The sequence below is a fragment of the Lepisosteus oculatus genome, chromosome 22 (assembly GCF_040954835.1).
Source record: "Lepisosteus oculatus isolate fLepOcu1 chromosome 22, fLepOcu1.hap2, whole genome shotgun sequence".
In the NCBI taxonomy this organism is placed as follows: domain Eukaryota; kingdom Metazoa; phylum Chordata; class Actinopteri; order Semionotiformes; family Lepisosteidae; genus Lepisosteus; species Lepisosteus oculatus.
In genome coordinates this window covers 4,462,387-4,479,618 of record NC_090717.1, presented here as the reverse complement: position 1 = coordinate 4,479,618, position 17,232 = coordinate 4,462,387, and the positions used below count along the sequence as shown (strand labels likewise).

General features: G+C 37.8%; 2 protein-coding genes across 4 annotated transcripts; both read right to left on the bottom strand.

Moving 5' to 3' along the window:
• Positions 1-365: 365 nt before the first annotated feature.
• wsb2 (WD repeat and SOCS box containing 2) lies at positions 366-7,864 on the bottom strand. Of its 3 annotated transcripts, XM_006640311.3 has the most exons (9): positions 7,452-7,864; positions 5,840-6,017; positions 5,076-5,323; positions 4,168-4,299; positions 3,445-3,545; positions 3,033-3,202; positions 2,124-2,228; positions 1,475-1,597; positions 366-1,349 (listed from the first exon to the last, which is right to left on the bottom strand). In XM_006640311.3, the coding sequence occupies exons 1-9, from the start codon at positions 7,486-7,488 to the stop codon at positions 1,130-1,132; spliced, it is 1,314 nt and encodes a 437-aa protein (XP_006640374.2). In that variant the 5' UTR covers positions 7,489-7,864; the 3' UTR covers positions 366-1,129. The 3 variants fall into 3 exon arrangements, with proteins under 3 accessions (XP_006640374.2, XP_015221881.2, XP_015221880.2); XM_015366395.2 differs by lacking the exon at positions 5,840-6,017 and having other exon boundaries at positions 7,436-7,864; XM_015366394.2 differs by lacking the exons at positions 5,840-6,017; positions 7,452-7,864 and adding an exon at positions 5,650-5,817.
• Positions 7,865-8,445: 581 nt separating this feature from the next.
• Positions 8,446-16,858, bottom strand: vsig10 (V-set and immunoglobulin domain containing 10). The gene is made up of 8 exons (XM_069182228.1): positions 16,552-16,858; positions 15,040-15,345; positions 13,286-13,573; positions 12,657-12,944; positions 11,188-11,301; positions 10,564-10,576; positions 9,752-9,888; positions 8,446-9,582 (listed from the first exon to the last, which is right to left on the bottom strand). The coding sequence occupies exons 1-8, from the start codon at positions 16,604-16,606 to the stop codon at positions 9,497-9,499; spliced, it is 1,287 nt and encodes a 428-aa protein (XP_069038329.1). The 5' UTR covers positions 16,607-16,858; the 3' UTR covers positions 8,446-9,496.
• Positions 16,859-17,232: the final 374 nt, after the last annotated feature.

Sequence of the window (17,232 nt, the reverse complement as noted above, 5' to 3'; positions counted from 1 at the left end):
ACTTAATGTTTTTACTAGACTCAGAAATACAGAATACATGACTGATGCTGTGTTCTGTATTCTTGGGCTTCTAAAATGTAAGTAATTTGGGATTTGACAAAACCCAATAGACATTTTGACATCACGTTGTTTTTCAGGTTATTTTAGTTTTTCTGAATAGACTCTTATTTCTATTTTATTCTATTACTCTTTTAGACCAGAAGCCCTTGTACAGGAGACTATTAGAGTGTAGTACTCCAAACCACATAAAATACAAAGTTATTCTTAAAGGGGGGAAACCTTTAATTTTAGTCACCATTAAAAGTATAGTTTTAAACATCTACAATAAATCTTGATACTGTAAAAAAACAATAATTACAACTGACTGAAGAAAAGATACATTTACTACAAGAGACAGCATCATATTTGCACATTAAGAGTCTTCCTAGTCACAGATGTGCAAAAACAAGTATGCTTGACTTTAGAAATGTAAACTCACACATTAAGAATTATTAGTTAAAATCTAAGCACTACAGAATGAAAGTCGAGCAATTGAGATATATACATTTATAAAATCATATAGATATGAATACCATAAATTACAAAAAAAATAAAGTATCACAACCTTTGAAAATAAAGGCTTGAAAACAACCCTGTTTTATTATTCTAGAACTGACTTTAATGTCTGACTGAATAACATTGAGCAAATCCCAAATTTAAATAGTGTTTTCTGTTTTCAGCTTAGGTTACTCATATCAAAGGCAAAAATGTTTTATGCAAGTTCAGATATCAACCAGTTAAGCACTTTTAGCATATAAAGATTTGTGTTAAATTACTCAATTAAAACCAGTGTTTGTTCGCTTTTAATGCTTATCACTTATGCCTTTCCAGTGGATTTAGATGGTCTAGGCCTCAAAAACAATTTTTGAGATGCCTATCTGGAGTATTGCCCAACCCATCAGAACTTTCTTCTGAAAGAAAATCTCCTGATTGACCAAGAAAAATGAAAATTTGATTTGGCATATATTAGTTCATACAAAAATAATGTAAAGTTAAATTAATAAATCTCTCAAAATATAATCTAAAATTACATAATCGACTGGACGTCGGAAATATCTCAATTTTTAAATTTAAAAGAAACCCAGTCCCGTTAATTCAAGGATACAACATCCTGCAAGTGATGCAGTTCACTACTTTCATGGCACCTTGCCAGGGTTCTGTACGTGAGGAAGTCCTTCATTTTGTTGGGAATGGGAAGAGCCATCACCTGGTACGTGGACACAGAATGCCGAAGGGATACGCGACTCAGGTGGCGAAGGCTTGGCACAATCCTTGGTGTGCTCCAGAACTGAACATAACCATCTCTTGTCCTGCAAACAGAACACATTGGTCAAGCGCCCCTGCTCAGCCCGTCAGCTGTATTTAGAGGACAGGTTATTGCATGTCCCAATACCCATCAGACTCGCTAGTGACACTCATGAGTTGTATGATTTACCCTGTTGCGACAACGCCACCTTGTGGGTGGAATGCGCAGCACAGCCCATTGGAAACATGGACGCCAGTGTAACAGTTTTCCATTACTGGACTGTCAATTCCCAGAGCCCAGATCCGCACAGCCCTGGAAGACAATTAAAACACCCAAATTGCTAGTGTGTAGGTCACAAATGAGGAAACTGTCGTATTAACCATGATGCCAGTATTGAAAAGCAACTGCAGTTTTCAAATAAAAAAAACTTTGAAATTAATTACTTTAAGTAATTAAATTAAGTAATTGTTTACTTTAAGTAAATAAGATTTAAGGATCTTACTTCCTATTTACAGTGTTACCAGCATCTGACACTTCACAGTTTTAGGCATTTGGGAGACAATTTAAATGGATATACCATAAATGAATTTAACTGGGAAAAACAACATGGAATGGTCATGAGTCATGTTTTGGAAATATAGGGAGGTCCACCAGAAGCTGCTATTTTAGTTCAGGGTTTGATTTCCATCATGTAATGCTTTTCTGCCAAATGCCATTACAGAACTACCAATATTTTCAGGTGCACTTTGGCAAATGTGGTTAGACTTTAATTACTTTCAATTACTTTTCACTTGTTTTGTTTCTGGACTGAATTTACCTCAGACACTTAATTCCTCACCTGTCCTCAGCAACTGAGGCAAAGTACAAGCCTTCAGGTGAGAAGCGCACAGCTCTCATCGATACGTCAGGAGGAGCAGGAAAATACTCCGGAGAGAAGCAATGACTGCAAAAAAAAATGACAACAATGCTGCTTCCATTTCTTTACTTATTTTCCCTCCATGTTCACAAACTGGATTAAGCTTTTTTTCTTCTTTTACCCTTTGGTTATCTAACAATGTCAAGCGTTAAATTAAGACTGAGACACATATAGGGAAGATGGAAGTGTTTTGGGTAGCTTGAAAAACTCTTCCACTTTCAACTTGCTTAGTGTTGCCTTTAGTTTTTCTTGAAGCTGAATTAAAGGACTCATGTACAGACATTCACATACATTTTGTTTGAAAATCATCAAACAACAAAGCGCTATGGTATTACCAACACTTTCAAGTCAGATGGGAAAGAAGAGGCTGAGCTTATTGAGCAAGCAAATGAAGATAAGTATTACGTAAAATAATATACACACACAATTCAAAGGTCTCTGATGTCTCTGCTTTATGCAGAAGCAAGTCCATGGCCATCTATTAGTGAAAAAAAATTATTTTAAGCTAACAGTTGGTCCTGAAAGACCTGCATATTTATAATAAAGTTATAAAAAAGGTTAAATGAGGCTTGGTTAAATTTTTTATATTCATTTAATACGTACTACAGTATATACCCTATTTGCAGTCTTTTGCACTGCAGCATATATACATTTACAGTATTACATCCACTTTTGACACAGTAAATAAAAGAAATAAAATACATTAGTGGACATACTGCCCACCTCTCATGTTTTAAACAATTAACAATGATTTTCCTATTTAAAACAGAATGTTTCATATTTAAGAGACATTTAAAGACAAAAGTCCTTAGCTGAAATAGGAGTTTTTACCTCAGCTTCCTCAGTGCCTCCCCAGTGTAGGGATCCCACAGTATTAACTCCTTGGAGAAGGCGGCTGTAATCAGCAGAGCTCCGTCTGGTGAGAAGTCACATGAAATGAGACAGTGCTTGCCCTCCAGGTATCGGATGAAGGTGTATGATCGCAGGCTCCATAAGTATACCTTGTGGGAAAAGCCAGAACAGGCTTTTATTAATTCAGGAAGCAAAACCTTAAAGTCTAAAAGGTTAACGTAGATTAAATAAGACACCATTAAAGAAAACTAACCATGCCCTGAAAATAAATATTTTTTGCTGATTGTGGTAGAAAACGTTTGTCAAAAATGCAATTTCCAAGAATCTTTGGGAATTATTTTTTAATTACATCTTTGAATAAAAGCTTTCAAAAAGGATGGGAATCACTCACTTGGTTGTGTCCACAAACAGAAGCAATTATACTGCAGTCAGGTGAGATGCAAGAGCTATACACCCAATTTCCATGGCCAGTCAGCACATGTGCCTTTTTACCTGTAGGAAGGGAGGCAACTGTGAAAACTGACATTTCCCAGATGCTCTAAACTCCAAATCAATCAATCGCATACGGTAGATTATAATATGATTTAAACCAGCTGACATGTTTTTCTTAAAAGGGTAAAAATGTGATCCCATTTATGCACCTGAGCAATATACTGAATAAATCTGAGTGCAGTACTCTCGCAAGGGTAGCCCTAACTAATCACTCCCCAGGTAAAATCAATGCGTTTCCTCTATTGCCCAATTGGATATCATGTTGCTCTAACTTTTCAAGCGGAACAATTAGCACTTGTTTTGGAGTAGATGTAAAACTTCCACTCTAGCACCTGATTTACAATATTTTGGGTGCTAAGTAGCTTAGAAGAAATGGAAGAAATGGCTCTCTCTCTCTGGCTGTGAACGAGAAATGTTTCTCAAGCCACATGATTTAACTGAAACGAGCTGTGCTACCGACAGAAACCAAATCCCCTCTCGTTGTTTAAGGGTTTCAAAGCTTAAACAAAGCAATGCTACAAAATTAACATTGTTGGGCGTCGGCGTTGCGACTCTGAAAATCCCATGTATAGAACAGTCTGAGACAAATATTCCATTAGTGAATGAAGACATATTGACATACGGTCTTTGGTTAAGTCCCAGATGCGCAGTGTCTTATCTCGTGAACCAGAAACAAGTATCAGGCTTCCATTGGGAGCAAAGGTCAAATCTCTCACCACATCCCGGTGCTCAGTTAGGTTAAAAAGAAGGTGACCTTAATAAAAAACAGAGTATAATTACGAACAGCATAAATCACACTGCACTTGGAACAGCTGGTTGTGTATATAGGTAGGTATATAAGTCTTCACCAGCTATCACCAAACTATCACCAAACCAAGAGAGTGGAGCTATGAAATTTAGCACACAAATGGACCACTCGAATACATTCCTGTTGACATACAAGGGGTTGCTATCCTTGTTCCAATGAGGCTGGCCTTGCAGTCTTTAGTGGACATGGAGATTTCTTCAAGGAAAATGGTGTAGCATGATCCATTGCTCCATGGTGCACAGTTCTCACAATACTTTTTTACAATGCAGTTTTCAAAATTCGCTGAACAATACAGCACATTTTATAAGCTTCTCCAGGACTGGATAAGAATGACATCAATCTAAAAAATGTTTTCATGCTGTTGCACTGAACTGTTTTACATTATCAGACACCATACTATAACAGTTCAGGTGAGTAGCTGGTGACACCTGAAGAAGGCTCCACGGCCGTAATATTGTGTTTTCTTTCTTCTTTTTTCCCCAGCATTGAATAAACCTATTACTTGTTCCTTAACATACTATAACTGTCCTGATTCATTGATAAACTATGTTAATCTTTACATCGGTTTCACGGGATGGGCCTTAACTGAGATTCTGTATTCTGAGAATCACTTCACCTGATTGTCAGATTTACTCATGCACTTTTCAGGGGCTTAGATGCGAGACCTAAGATATTTTCACATTAATTGTCTTTAGGGTCTAATATGATTCTTGTTGCGTTACCTGTTTTAACCTCCCAGACCTTAATAATTCCATTATTAAGACCTGTGGCAAGGAGCAAGCTTGATGACAGACCACTAGATGGTCCAGCCTTCGCATCATCTCTCTGATTTTCTGCTTGTTTCGATAAGCGCGGTCCAAATGCCAAACTCCACACAGTCTGTCCACAGTCTAAAGTCTTCTCTTTGTTAACATGGCTCTTCCTGGCTGCATTACAGATGTGGTTTTTGCAAGCTGTACTCCTCTGAAGCCTGTGTTGTTAAAAGGGGGGGGTGGGGGGTGGGGAATACAACAATCCAATTATTAGCTCTTGGAAAATTCTGAAGAGGTTTCAAACTTTAAAACTACTTCTAGACAAGAATGCGTCCCCATTTAAAAACTTGGAAACCTAATACTTTTTTTAATTCATCCCAGTTGTTGTGGCAACAGCAGGCACAGAGGTGCAGTGGTAACTATTGCTACCTTGCAGTGCTGGGACATCTGGTTCAATTTCGGACCTGGTGTCCTTCTGCATGGAGTATGCATGTTCTCTCTGCTCTGGTTTCCTCCCACAATCCAAAGACATAGTATAGTTTACCTGGCCCTGGTGTGAGTGTGTCTGTGTCCGTGTGAGCCCTGTAATGGACAGGACAGGAATCTCATCCAAGGTGTTGAAACCTTACAGCTGTTGCCTGTCGGGATAGGCTTTTGGCTTCCCTGGGACCTTGTTTTGGAATGAGCAGCTAGAAAATGGCTGGATGTTGTCACAGTACTTTACAAGCACATACCCCACATCAGAGATCTGTTCTATTGGCCAGAGAAGAAGCTTCACGATTCCATGACCCAGTGACCAAGCAAAGTAAGAGCCATCTGGGGAGAATTCCACACTCCAGGTCTCACAACCTGCTCTTCCATCCAGGAGTTGAGGGTGAACTGGTTTCAGTTCACCAATCAACGTGGCAGTCTCTATTGAGAGGAACAGGATTGCACCAGTACAGAAATAAGTTAATTATAAAAGACACTGGTTTTCTCACCTTTGGTAGGTTTGTTCCACCACCACTGTCAAGAAAGTGTGCTACATATCTATAATACAGCAGCTTCACATCTGGCTGCATATGTATTATAAATACATACAGGACGCTGCCTTTGATGTGGAGTGTGTGTAAGCTCGTCTGGACCTGTTAAGCTGGTTCCATGTAGCTAACAAAGATCAAATGAAAACTCCATACTACGCATATTCAAACTTCCAATGCAATATTTGTGCAATTTCTTCTATTTTTTAGATTTTTTTTTATATAACACCTACACAGGATTAAGGGTGGAACAATGCGTTAGGTAATTAGCAACTGATACAGATGCTCTACCTTATTATTGAAAGCTTTATTTCAGATTTACAGATTTATTTTAGTTTGATAACACCGATTCATGTTTAAGAAAATGTGCATTTATATAGCATAGTTATTGCGTCGGTAGAATATTTCAGTTTGATCAGTAACCGGACAGTTTGAGAATTACTATCTTAAAATTATACTCTGTAAAAGCAGCGTATTTGTATAACTGTCAGGTATTCGGTATACTTCACCTCAGTGTCTAAAATGTTCAAACACAAAGAAGTTAAGATCTAACTGTATTTTTTAACAAGCAAGAAGTCGGCATATTGTGCAATATAGCCGGTATTCTGTGAAATAGTGGCAGCACCAATTGTCATTTTGAGAACGAAAAGGTTCTTAATCCAGCAAAAGTAAGCTTTTCCGTGGATCAAAAACCCGACAGATGGTATTTACTTAAAAGATAACTTTAAAGATAGAGTCGGTATTTGGTGTGGTCCTTGCGTGCGTTTGAAAAGTAAAAGGAGACGTGCTCAATCGACAAGAAATACCTTCGTCTCTTTTTAAAACATCTATACCAATAACTGGGATTCTTTTGGAGGGCCGATATTAACCCATCTAACAGGAAAAGTGTGACCAACAGTGAGATTCTTCATTCTTCTCCCCAATTAGCCCGTCATACGGTTTTAGATTATTTATAGGTTATGATAAAATGTCTACTTTAAACCGAATAAGCCAAATCCTAGCATGACGAATATACTGATACATATTAAAATTCGGAAACCCTCATTCACATTATTAATTATAATACTGTAATCGACAAAAATCATCACATGGTTTAAAATTCAGCACACGAAATAGGCCATCTTATTTCTAGAGAATCTCAAGAAGACGTTACCTAGTGAAGTACTTCGTTTAAGACACAAATTATTGCTTGAATAGTATTTTATCACGTATCCACAAAATAATAAATCTATTTGCACGGAAACGTCGTACAAAAGACAATCGAAGGAATTTGCTTTTCGTCGATTTAATTTTAATATGTACATGACTTACGGGTTAGACGTCTTACCTCCCTTCGGTTTTAAATCAGATGGGTTGAGTTCCATTTGCTCTGTTTCTTTTATGACTGATCAGCGCGTCTTTAACCTCTGCTAATAAATCAGCAAGAATCAAATTCTCTTCATTTACAAATCACCTGCGTCCTCGACTTTCACAATCAGTCATAGGCTATGCTAGCTTTCACTTCCTAGTTATTTTTTTATGCTCCATGGAGGTTTGGAGCAGGCAGCCCTGGTTTTTTAAGATTCCTGCGATTTACGTGACGAAAAACATCTTCAAAAACACAAACAGGATTTCGTTAGATCGTTCAACTCAGCCCCCATTCATATACTGTCCCCTATGTCTTCTCCTTCCCCCAAAGTATTATTCATAAGGATTCCGAGATGAAAACCAACTATTTCCTGTTTAATCACCTGACCTGCACACGTGTTCTCGCCTTTTATTAACTGTAGTCATAGAGACCACGCCGACCATAAAGGATACTGAATTATTTGTGTATACGTTAACACTGGATTTTGTGACTTGACATTTTATGGTTGTACTCTAGATCCGTACATTAGTTACATTTAAACTAGGTTCGTTTTTTGAGCAAATTTATGTGTGCTCGGACTAACAGCCAGTATCCCACCCTTTTAATCAAATAGGTTGGCAATTCATTAGGTCAAATGCACTACATGATATTGCATACGAGTTGCACTTATATAATGTACTGTTTCGATGTGGCGTGGAAAAAAAAACTCACGCATTTTACATTTATTGTTAAATATTTTTACAATAAATGAAGATATTGTAAATGTTGACTGTCTCTAAAGTGTTACTCGTTTCTCGTGATTTTATCATTTTTCCTTAGATTTCAAAGATCCACATTATCAACCACGTAAACCTCCTTATGTGCACCTTTAAATAATGGAACTAAAACATATATTATTCTGATATTATATGTATATATTGTTTATTGTAATTTGTGCCCGGATAAAATATCAAAGAGTCAAAATTAATTGCAATGTTTTAAAAAAATGAAAACACGACTTTTTATTTCACCTTCACAATAACTGTAAACCCACAAAAACATGACAGGTTACACAATGGATTAAAAACCTAGACAAACCATTTCCCACAAAATAATCTTAATACAAATGCTTACTGTTTTACCGCATATACTGTATAAAGTTTTCTCATCTAGAGGCGTAACGTTTTTTTAAAAAGGTTCTCTTAATTTCTAAGGCATTTGGTGCAGATACAGGTTAAAAGATAAAAAGGTGTTTGTATTTTTCCACATTGACAAAAATATTTTTGCAGTAAAAAAACATGGAAACCATTATTAAAAAGTGCATTTGTATTTAGAAGTCTAAACCATAAGTATTTATATTGAAATAATACATACATATTTATACATTTATACATAATGTTGTTTAAAAGTTTGTGTTATTCCTTTATAAATTCACTTTAGACCGCTGAGATAGCACTGCCAGAGATTTAATTCAATTGAGGACACATAGGACTTTGTAGATCAGAAAAAGTTTTCAATCAACCCAACAGCCTTCTGATATGTGGTATAAAATATCTTAATTGTAATAATTGTAATTAAAATTACATTTTCAAATGAAACAAAAGCTTTTAAAACTATTTCAATTTCTTGCAAAGCCAACAGAATTTGTGGAGACACAAAACTAAAAGGTAGACTTACAGTATGAAGTGCTGAACAAAAGCACCGTGTTCCACTTACTAGTCGAATATAGCAGCCTGTTCATGACAAGTAAAACGTACTTAACATAGTGGGCTAAGATGACATGAACATTAATACAAATTTTCATGATCAATGATAATTTTCTGCTGAATGACCCAGAAATTACTACAGTATGTGGTTATTTATACACACATTTGTTTTTTTTCAGAAAAAAATTTATATTTGTACATTATGTTGAGTATGAATGGAGTCATCTCTGAAATTTTTCTGACATTTCAAGAAGGTAGTGAAAACCAGGTATACAACTGGCTGATTCTATAAGGAAACAACAACCATAAAAACATCTCTTTCTCTCCGTGCCCCGAAAGCTATAATGTCGCCTGTCCTTCCTCAGATGTGGGTGTGTTCTCTTCTCCTCTCTCTGAGTCAGTGCTCTTGAGGTCTTCTATGTCACCTGAAAATGCAAGTTTCAGGAGTTTTCATGATGTACTGCAGCAGAACAAATGAAGAATAAAATGTCTGAAACAGCATACTGTATATATGAGACCACTTCTTAGGATTTCACCTTCAACCTAATAAAACCTTCCACAAACAGTGTCAATGCAGCAATCAACAAGACGTACCGGGAGAGTTATGATGGATTTGCACTAGTGACGTGGCATGTCCATTAGCCACTGCTGTGATCCTTGTGGCAGGGTCATTGAAGAGCTCTTCCTCATCCGAGTCCACCAGATTTAACACATCACTCCTCTCCTCATTCCTGCAATCGTGAACATCAAGTTGCATGGGTTACACAAGCCCGGGACAAGTTACCCAGCCATGCAATTGAAGCCGGTACCATGGTTTCTTTCAGAAAATGGCTGGATGAGATATTTGAATCAATTTGCTAGTAACTACCAAACAAGCTAGATGGACCAAACACCTTCCTCTACTTTGTAATCACCCGTTCGTGATAAGTGTAGCCAGGCACTATCAGTGATGGATTACCAGACATGGAAGGCCTCTTTCATTGTGTTGTCAAAGTTCTGCTTTTTATTTTTAAAAAGAAAACCTTTGTATCTGCATCTAAGCTGATTAAGTTAACACTTTTGAGGAAATACAAAAGGGTAAAAATCAACATCAATAGGAACATTGATAACAATTATCGAAACGTTTATTAAAAAAACATTTTTGTAATTTACATGCACACAACAAGATACATCAGGTCTCTGTAGGTGTTTTTTAATGTAGCCACAAATATTAAAAATAAGTTTAATTTATAAGCAGTTAAAACTTTCCCTGTTGCTTATACTATTACCCAACAGTAATCTTTGCCAAGGGAAATCCCCATATCAAGAATGATGGGAAATTCCCAATTAAACACTCACATTGTTGGACCAACAGTTCCACATGACATAGAAGGTTTAGCTATTCAATTTGGAAATTCAATACTTACCCAAAGCTGTGTCCTACAAAATAAAGAAAGGAGATCAATATGAATGTTACTTATATCTTCACCAATTTACATTTTTAATCTGAGAAGGAAATCATAAAGTTAAAAGTACGTTTTCTACAAAAATCCTAAACTAAAATAACTTAAATATTAACCATGCCCTCTTGTAAATTTATTTTCTATATATTATTTTTTATTTTCTATTAACTATTATATACTGTACTGTATATTGTAAATACATTTAATAATTTTCTGAAAACTAAAAAAACATTTTGAAGAAGTTACTCAGTTTGAGGTAGTATGTTTTTTATAATAATGTATGATTTTTTATACTACAAATCTTAGCACTGGACTTATTTTCAATGTACTTAAATATTTTTAATGAGTAATATTTTCACTTGAATCAGTTGCATACTCAACACTAGTTTATCTGAGACCTTTCATCAGAGGCCACTTACTGAACTTTCAAAAAGATTATTAACCTCTCATGATTAATCTAAGTGGAACTTTATATTGTAGAGTGGAAGAACAAAAGGAGGACATGATAAAGCAACATACTGTACGGTAAACCCTAAATTAAGGCTAACAATTACAATTACAGCAAAATGCAAATACAAATTGTCTTACCAAGGCATATTCTGTCCCGATTAGAATATGCTATTACACCAGCAACAATCCCTGCTGCAACAATTAGGACGGCAATAAATGTACCAATCACCCCACCAACATTTGATGCAGAAGCTGGAAAACAAAAAGCCACTGCATCAGATGCAGTGTGGCAAGCTTCCTAAATCAATTCTTCAGCTAACCTAGAGAAGAAGGGGGAAGCTTTAAACCCACAAGTCCCCTGAACATGTGCTCTAACTTGCAGATCAAGATAAAATCACTTTATTGGCCAAAATTTCTTGTGTTAGGAATTTGTCTTTTCGCATACCCCAACTGGCTTTCCATGAGACACACAGACAGGGAGAGAAGCTTGGGCTTAGAGTGCAGGGTCAGCCAGTTATAAGGTGTCCCTGGAGTTGTTGGGGGCTTGAGGCCCAACAGAGTAGGATTCCTCTGCCGGCCACGGGATACGAACAGGCAACCTTCCAGCCAGAGGCGCAGATCCTTAACCACAGAGCCACCACACCACCCCAGTTTGTATGCTAGCAAACTACTAGTAGTTTGTATACTAGTTTGTATTATACTAGTTTGTATAGTTTGTAGTTATTACAGTTTGGGTCCATGCCATACAGCAAGTCCTATGCAAGTTTATAAGACTGTTATTAAATTAAGCCCAACTGTTTTTAAACTGCGTACACACATATTTCCCAACTTTTCTGACAAGTTGCTTGGCTTGTTAAGCAAAATTAACTATAAGGGAGACTGCTGCATTTCTAAAGGAGTTCAAGTAGGAGTCTCTAGTCCTGGTCTTGGAGAACTCCAATTTCATAGACTTTATGGGCAGAAAATTAAATCACAAGTATCTAAAGACAACCAACCTGAGATCCATTAAACAGGCAATTTGTTCAATAATTTAGAAATCATTTCCAATAAACAACACAATGTCCCTTTGTCCTAAAAGACCAGAGTTTTCTCAGATAAATGAGTATATTATCAATAACTTGCAAATATTCCTAATCTTTAGTTCAGGAGATTTAAGATCTGTAAAACAAAATGGACTGTTACTCTCCAGGACCCGAGAGGAACTGTTGAGTTAGGTGGCAAGGATTTAGGTGATAATCTACAAAGTATAGCACTCTACAGAGATTTTCATGACTTGGCAGAGAGAAAACTGGTTCCACAGCATTTTAGTTAAGGTTCATCTACATGTATCTCCACTGTTTTTAAGTATCAATCTTTGTCAGTATCACTGCAACATTCTTAAAACATCTTTCAAAGGTGCTTGTTATGAATCGGGGTGGATCAATGTCTTACCCTTCTGAATTAAGGGTTTACTAGAAATGTTTGGTGACTAATTGTGAAATTAAACACCTTTTTTTTTTACCAATGATGAATAATAATCAGAAAGGCCATTTTCTGTACATGAGGTCAGGAATATGACCATTAATTTGAAGAAAAAAAAGAAGACAAGCAACACAAATTCAACTCACACTTTATGGTTAGGAACACTTCTAATTCCTGAACGCTGACGGGGTTCTCACTCCTGCAAAAGTAAACACCTTCATCCTCCTCTTTGGAACAGTTAACGATAGTGAGGGTAAAAACAGGCCCATCTTGAGAAATTATGTACTTGGAGCTTGGGATTATTTTTTCTTGTCTGATTGTCTTGAGCCATGTGGTGTTAGCAGGTGGTATAGATTCGGTTTCTGTGCATTTCAACGTCACATTCTTCCCAGCAAAAGCAGTGACGAGTGGGTCCCCTTGTGGATATGGAGCTTCTGAAAAGCATACATGGAAGAGCTTTGTTGAAAAAACTTCCTTTTCACATAAGGGGATATTCCTTGAAAGCAATATGGCACATTTTTTTTCAGTTTCTACACTGAATTTAATACATAAAATATCAGCAGATCTGCTGAGACCTGATATACACATTAAAAAGTGTGTGTTACTCGCTGCATAATCTACCCTCAATCTACCCTTGTGTACCATCAAACCGCAGATGGAGAACACACACAAACATCTGTTCTAAGAGTGTTTCACAAACTGGTAGTGATTTTGTGCCTCTCACGTAGACTTTTATGCATTACTGGACATTAATGGGTAAGGGAAATAGGCTTACTCAGTGTCACAGAGCAGGATCTATAGTCTTTGGGCTCCAGCGCTGGGTGATGCCCAGTGCATCTGAGCTCTTGACCATCACGTAGCTGTGATCTGTTAAGCGTCACCTCCAGGCTTTCTTCTGTTTGGGAGACATTGAGAACAGGCTCGTGGTCTCCCAGACTCCTTGACTCCTCTGTCCAGTGCAGTGTGGGAAGAGGGTACACTCCAATCCAAATACAGCGCAGAAGGAGCTGCATGGAAGCATTTCCCATCTGAGAAAGGCACTCAGGGTGTTTAATGGGAGCACCTAAATACAAAAGTACAAAGCATGTTACCTTGTGATGCAAAAAACTACTGAAGCAGTTTTTAAAGTGTCTTCAACCCAGTGTGCTATAAAAATACATCTTTATCTGTTCTCATGTAAAGCTTTTGATTTTTGTTACATAAAACAAAAAATATCAAATGATCCTGAAAGACAAACTCCTGTGTTTGATGACAGTGAACAGGTTTATGACCCTCCTAATATCCTCTGAACATCAACACCCCAATTATATTAAATAAAGTGCCTTAAGAAAACCAGCAGTGGTATAGGGTCACTGACATCCCAGAAACTGGATGTCCTGGCTAATTAGCTGTTGTCGCTCTGTTTTAATCCAGAAATATGGAACATTTCTAACAACATTGAGGTCCCACTCCCTGAGGCGAGGGCATTACTTCTTGATACCGAATCATCTAAAATCCAGGTCAGATCTCAGATTGGGAAGGACTGGCCTGAACTGATAAAAGGATGGTAGAGTTGCTCTTGATAAGGACTGTTGCATTGGGAATGTTGGTGACACATTTGCTCTTCTAGTTCATATTCTGGACCACCTGCAACAACACAAGACAAGCCTAGGCTTGTTCTCTCATTCACTGGGGACTAGCCTGACACCACACAAATCCTTGCCTTTTGAGATCTCATCTAGTTGTTTTTTTTTTTTAATACAGGCTGTTGGAAAGAATTTGAATGTTTGTAGCAGATGGCTGAGATGACACTCTTTGACTTTGACACTCAGATGACCACAGCACAGCTACTGTACTTCTGTTTACACAGACCAAAGGTAACTGTTCTGGCTAACTAAATAGATTGATTTAATGTGAAATTCATGTTAAAAGAACGTTTTTTTCCACTGCACCCAAAGAAAATAATATTCTTTGTTAATAAAAAAAACTGTTGTCTCGTTAAACATACTACTTTCTAAATAAAATGTACACATTCCACACCTATATTGACAATGGCTGACGTTGTTCCACATCTTATTATATCATTTAAGTCTGCAGCACAATTAACAGGATAACACAAATCAGTGTCTTTTCAGTCTAGAAGAAAGGAGATTGACAAGAGACTTGGGTCAGGTATACAAATTCCTAAGGGGTACAGACAGGGACAACACAGTCAGCACAACAAGGGGTCACACTTGGAAACTATAAAAACAATTCATTTACACGGCTGAACAGGGTATCCTACTTTACACAATAAGCTGTGGGTGTCTGGAACAGCTCCTCTTAATACCTTAACTCTTAGATAAATGGCTGGACACAATTTTAGATTCACTTTCCTAAACAAATGGACAAGCAATATGGGCAAAATGGTTGACATATTTTCTTTCTAAGGGCGTTTTCACACACAGAAGCAGGATTTCTATTTGAAACCAAAATCATAATAACAATTAAGAGGTTCAGAAAAGTGTTTACAGATTATATTAACAAATTAGAAGGCTAAACATATCTTACCAAAAATCAGCAGTTTAATGTGTGTTTGATTCTCCTCCGCGGAAGTAGATGGTGTAATATTACAGAAGTAGTTTCCTCCATCTGACACAGTCAAGCCTCTGATCTGTAGGCTACTGTTATTTAATATGGAAAAGTGGATAGCGGACCTTTGAACATATGAGGAATTTGAGTCTGCAATAATTGTTCCATCCTTGACCCACTGTGTGATAAACAATGTTCTATTTGGTGCAGTGTCAATACAAGGAAGGACTACAGTTTCTCCTAGTGTTGCTTTTCTTTCCTCTATATTAACTGCATCAGTCACAACTGTAAAAAAACAAACAAACATGAAGATAAATCCATTAGCAGGCGCAGTACCGGACAGTTAAGGTACCCCTAACTGTAAACAAAAATCCTGAAAGTAAAGTGACTCTTACGCAATTAAGATTCAAAGAGCTTTATGGGCATGACCAATGAATTAGTGTTGCCAAAGCAGATACAATTAACACAACATTCATTGACATTTAGAGTACAACCATACTATTAGATATTTGCAGACATCACGTAAAATGTTACTGGGAGACTGTCTGTTCCTCAGGCTGTGACAGGGGAACACACACTGGAATGCAAGCTCTGTTGAGTTACCTCCCCCAGTAGAATCGGAAACTAATCTAATTCTGGCAGGAGGCGGAATTCTGGGATTAGATTAGTTATTTTAGAGAAGAATGTTTGTCTGATCCCAGAGTACTTCTCGCGGCACAAAGTGCATCTCTGTCTCTATTTCTCCCTATTGGCGGCGGGAGCACAGCCGGACACAATATTTGTAAACGTTTCGTGCCACTGGCACCCCCGGACTCTTCGTGCGACACGCCAGCTTGTGGTAACCGCTGGCATGCATTTCCAAACGTCAAAACATAACGACTATACTGTACATCTATGGTATAACCAACCGCACGGTAAAGGAAGGAATATTTGCACGACGAGTGAAAATAGAAAATTTAAAAACATGGCTTGCGCTCCAAAGGATAGGACCCCCTTGCGATGGCACATTGACACTGCATACGAAGAAAAGCGAAACCTGTCTGGTTCGTCAGTGTCTGGTTCACACCTGTTCGCGCACCGATGTTTTTGCAGTCAACTACGCGATGCATGTCCCTGCTTTCACAGTCCATGAGACTATGACTAGGTCCAGAGGAACCTCCTCCTACTCTTATTGTCGCGTCCTGCGGACTGGGGCTTTCTCCGGCTCCCACCTGTTTTTTTTAGCCGTCACGTACTTGTACACCTGGTTCATATCTTAGGTGTGTCCGTTCACGACTCCCTCTCTCAACGTCCACTACATTGCAAAAAACCCCGTAACATTTGATTAAAATACTAATACCAACTACGTGTGGAATAATTCGGAGGTTAACGTTAATGCGACTATAAAATGTACCCTCTAACACAACAGAATAAAATACAGAAACGAAAACAAAACAAATGGGTAAATATATAAATCATAGATTTGAAATAAAATTCCTAAATCGAGCTCACCTGTTGTGCAAATCAACAGAACACCGAAAATACCCGCGGAGGCTAGCTCGCCCATGCTTGCCACCTGTTTCAGCAAGTTTTATTTCCTTGTAGATCCCACCCTGGCCCGCAGTCAGCGATCAACAATAGGACATCAGTAATCCGCAACTTCAACACCTGTAAACAACCTGCTAGGCGTGAGCAGCTAAATAAAAACATATTACTTTGTCAGCGGCTCCAGCATAATTCCAATTACACCTCCCCAGTTACCTCAAACTTACAAACCTGCAACTTCAGTGGTCAGCAGGTGAACTTTTCCGGATACAGGTCTCTCCCTTACCTTTTTGGGGCTTGCCATCCGATTTTTCCGGATACAGTAGTTTTTTTTTTGTGAAGCCACACCCCGTCGGTTTTAAATTAAAGGCACAGACACGCGTGGGGAACTGTCACGGCTGCGCTACCTGGTCCTGGAAGAAGGACGTCGTCACAGGAAACGAAGAGCCCAGCGTGAAATCAAAGCACCGCACCTGTTCTTTTGTGTTTTTTTTTAATATGTTTTTATTGTAACAATGTGTTATTGTGCATTTCACTTTGTTTTCAATACACCGGGACTTGGTGCTTAACACGTGTGTCACTGAAGCCACATGCTGCCTTCTGTAATAGTAAGCAAACCCTCAGATGGCGTGAAGCCTTATTTTTCCA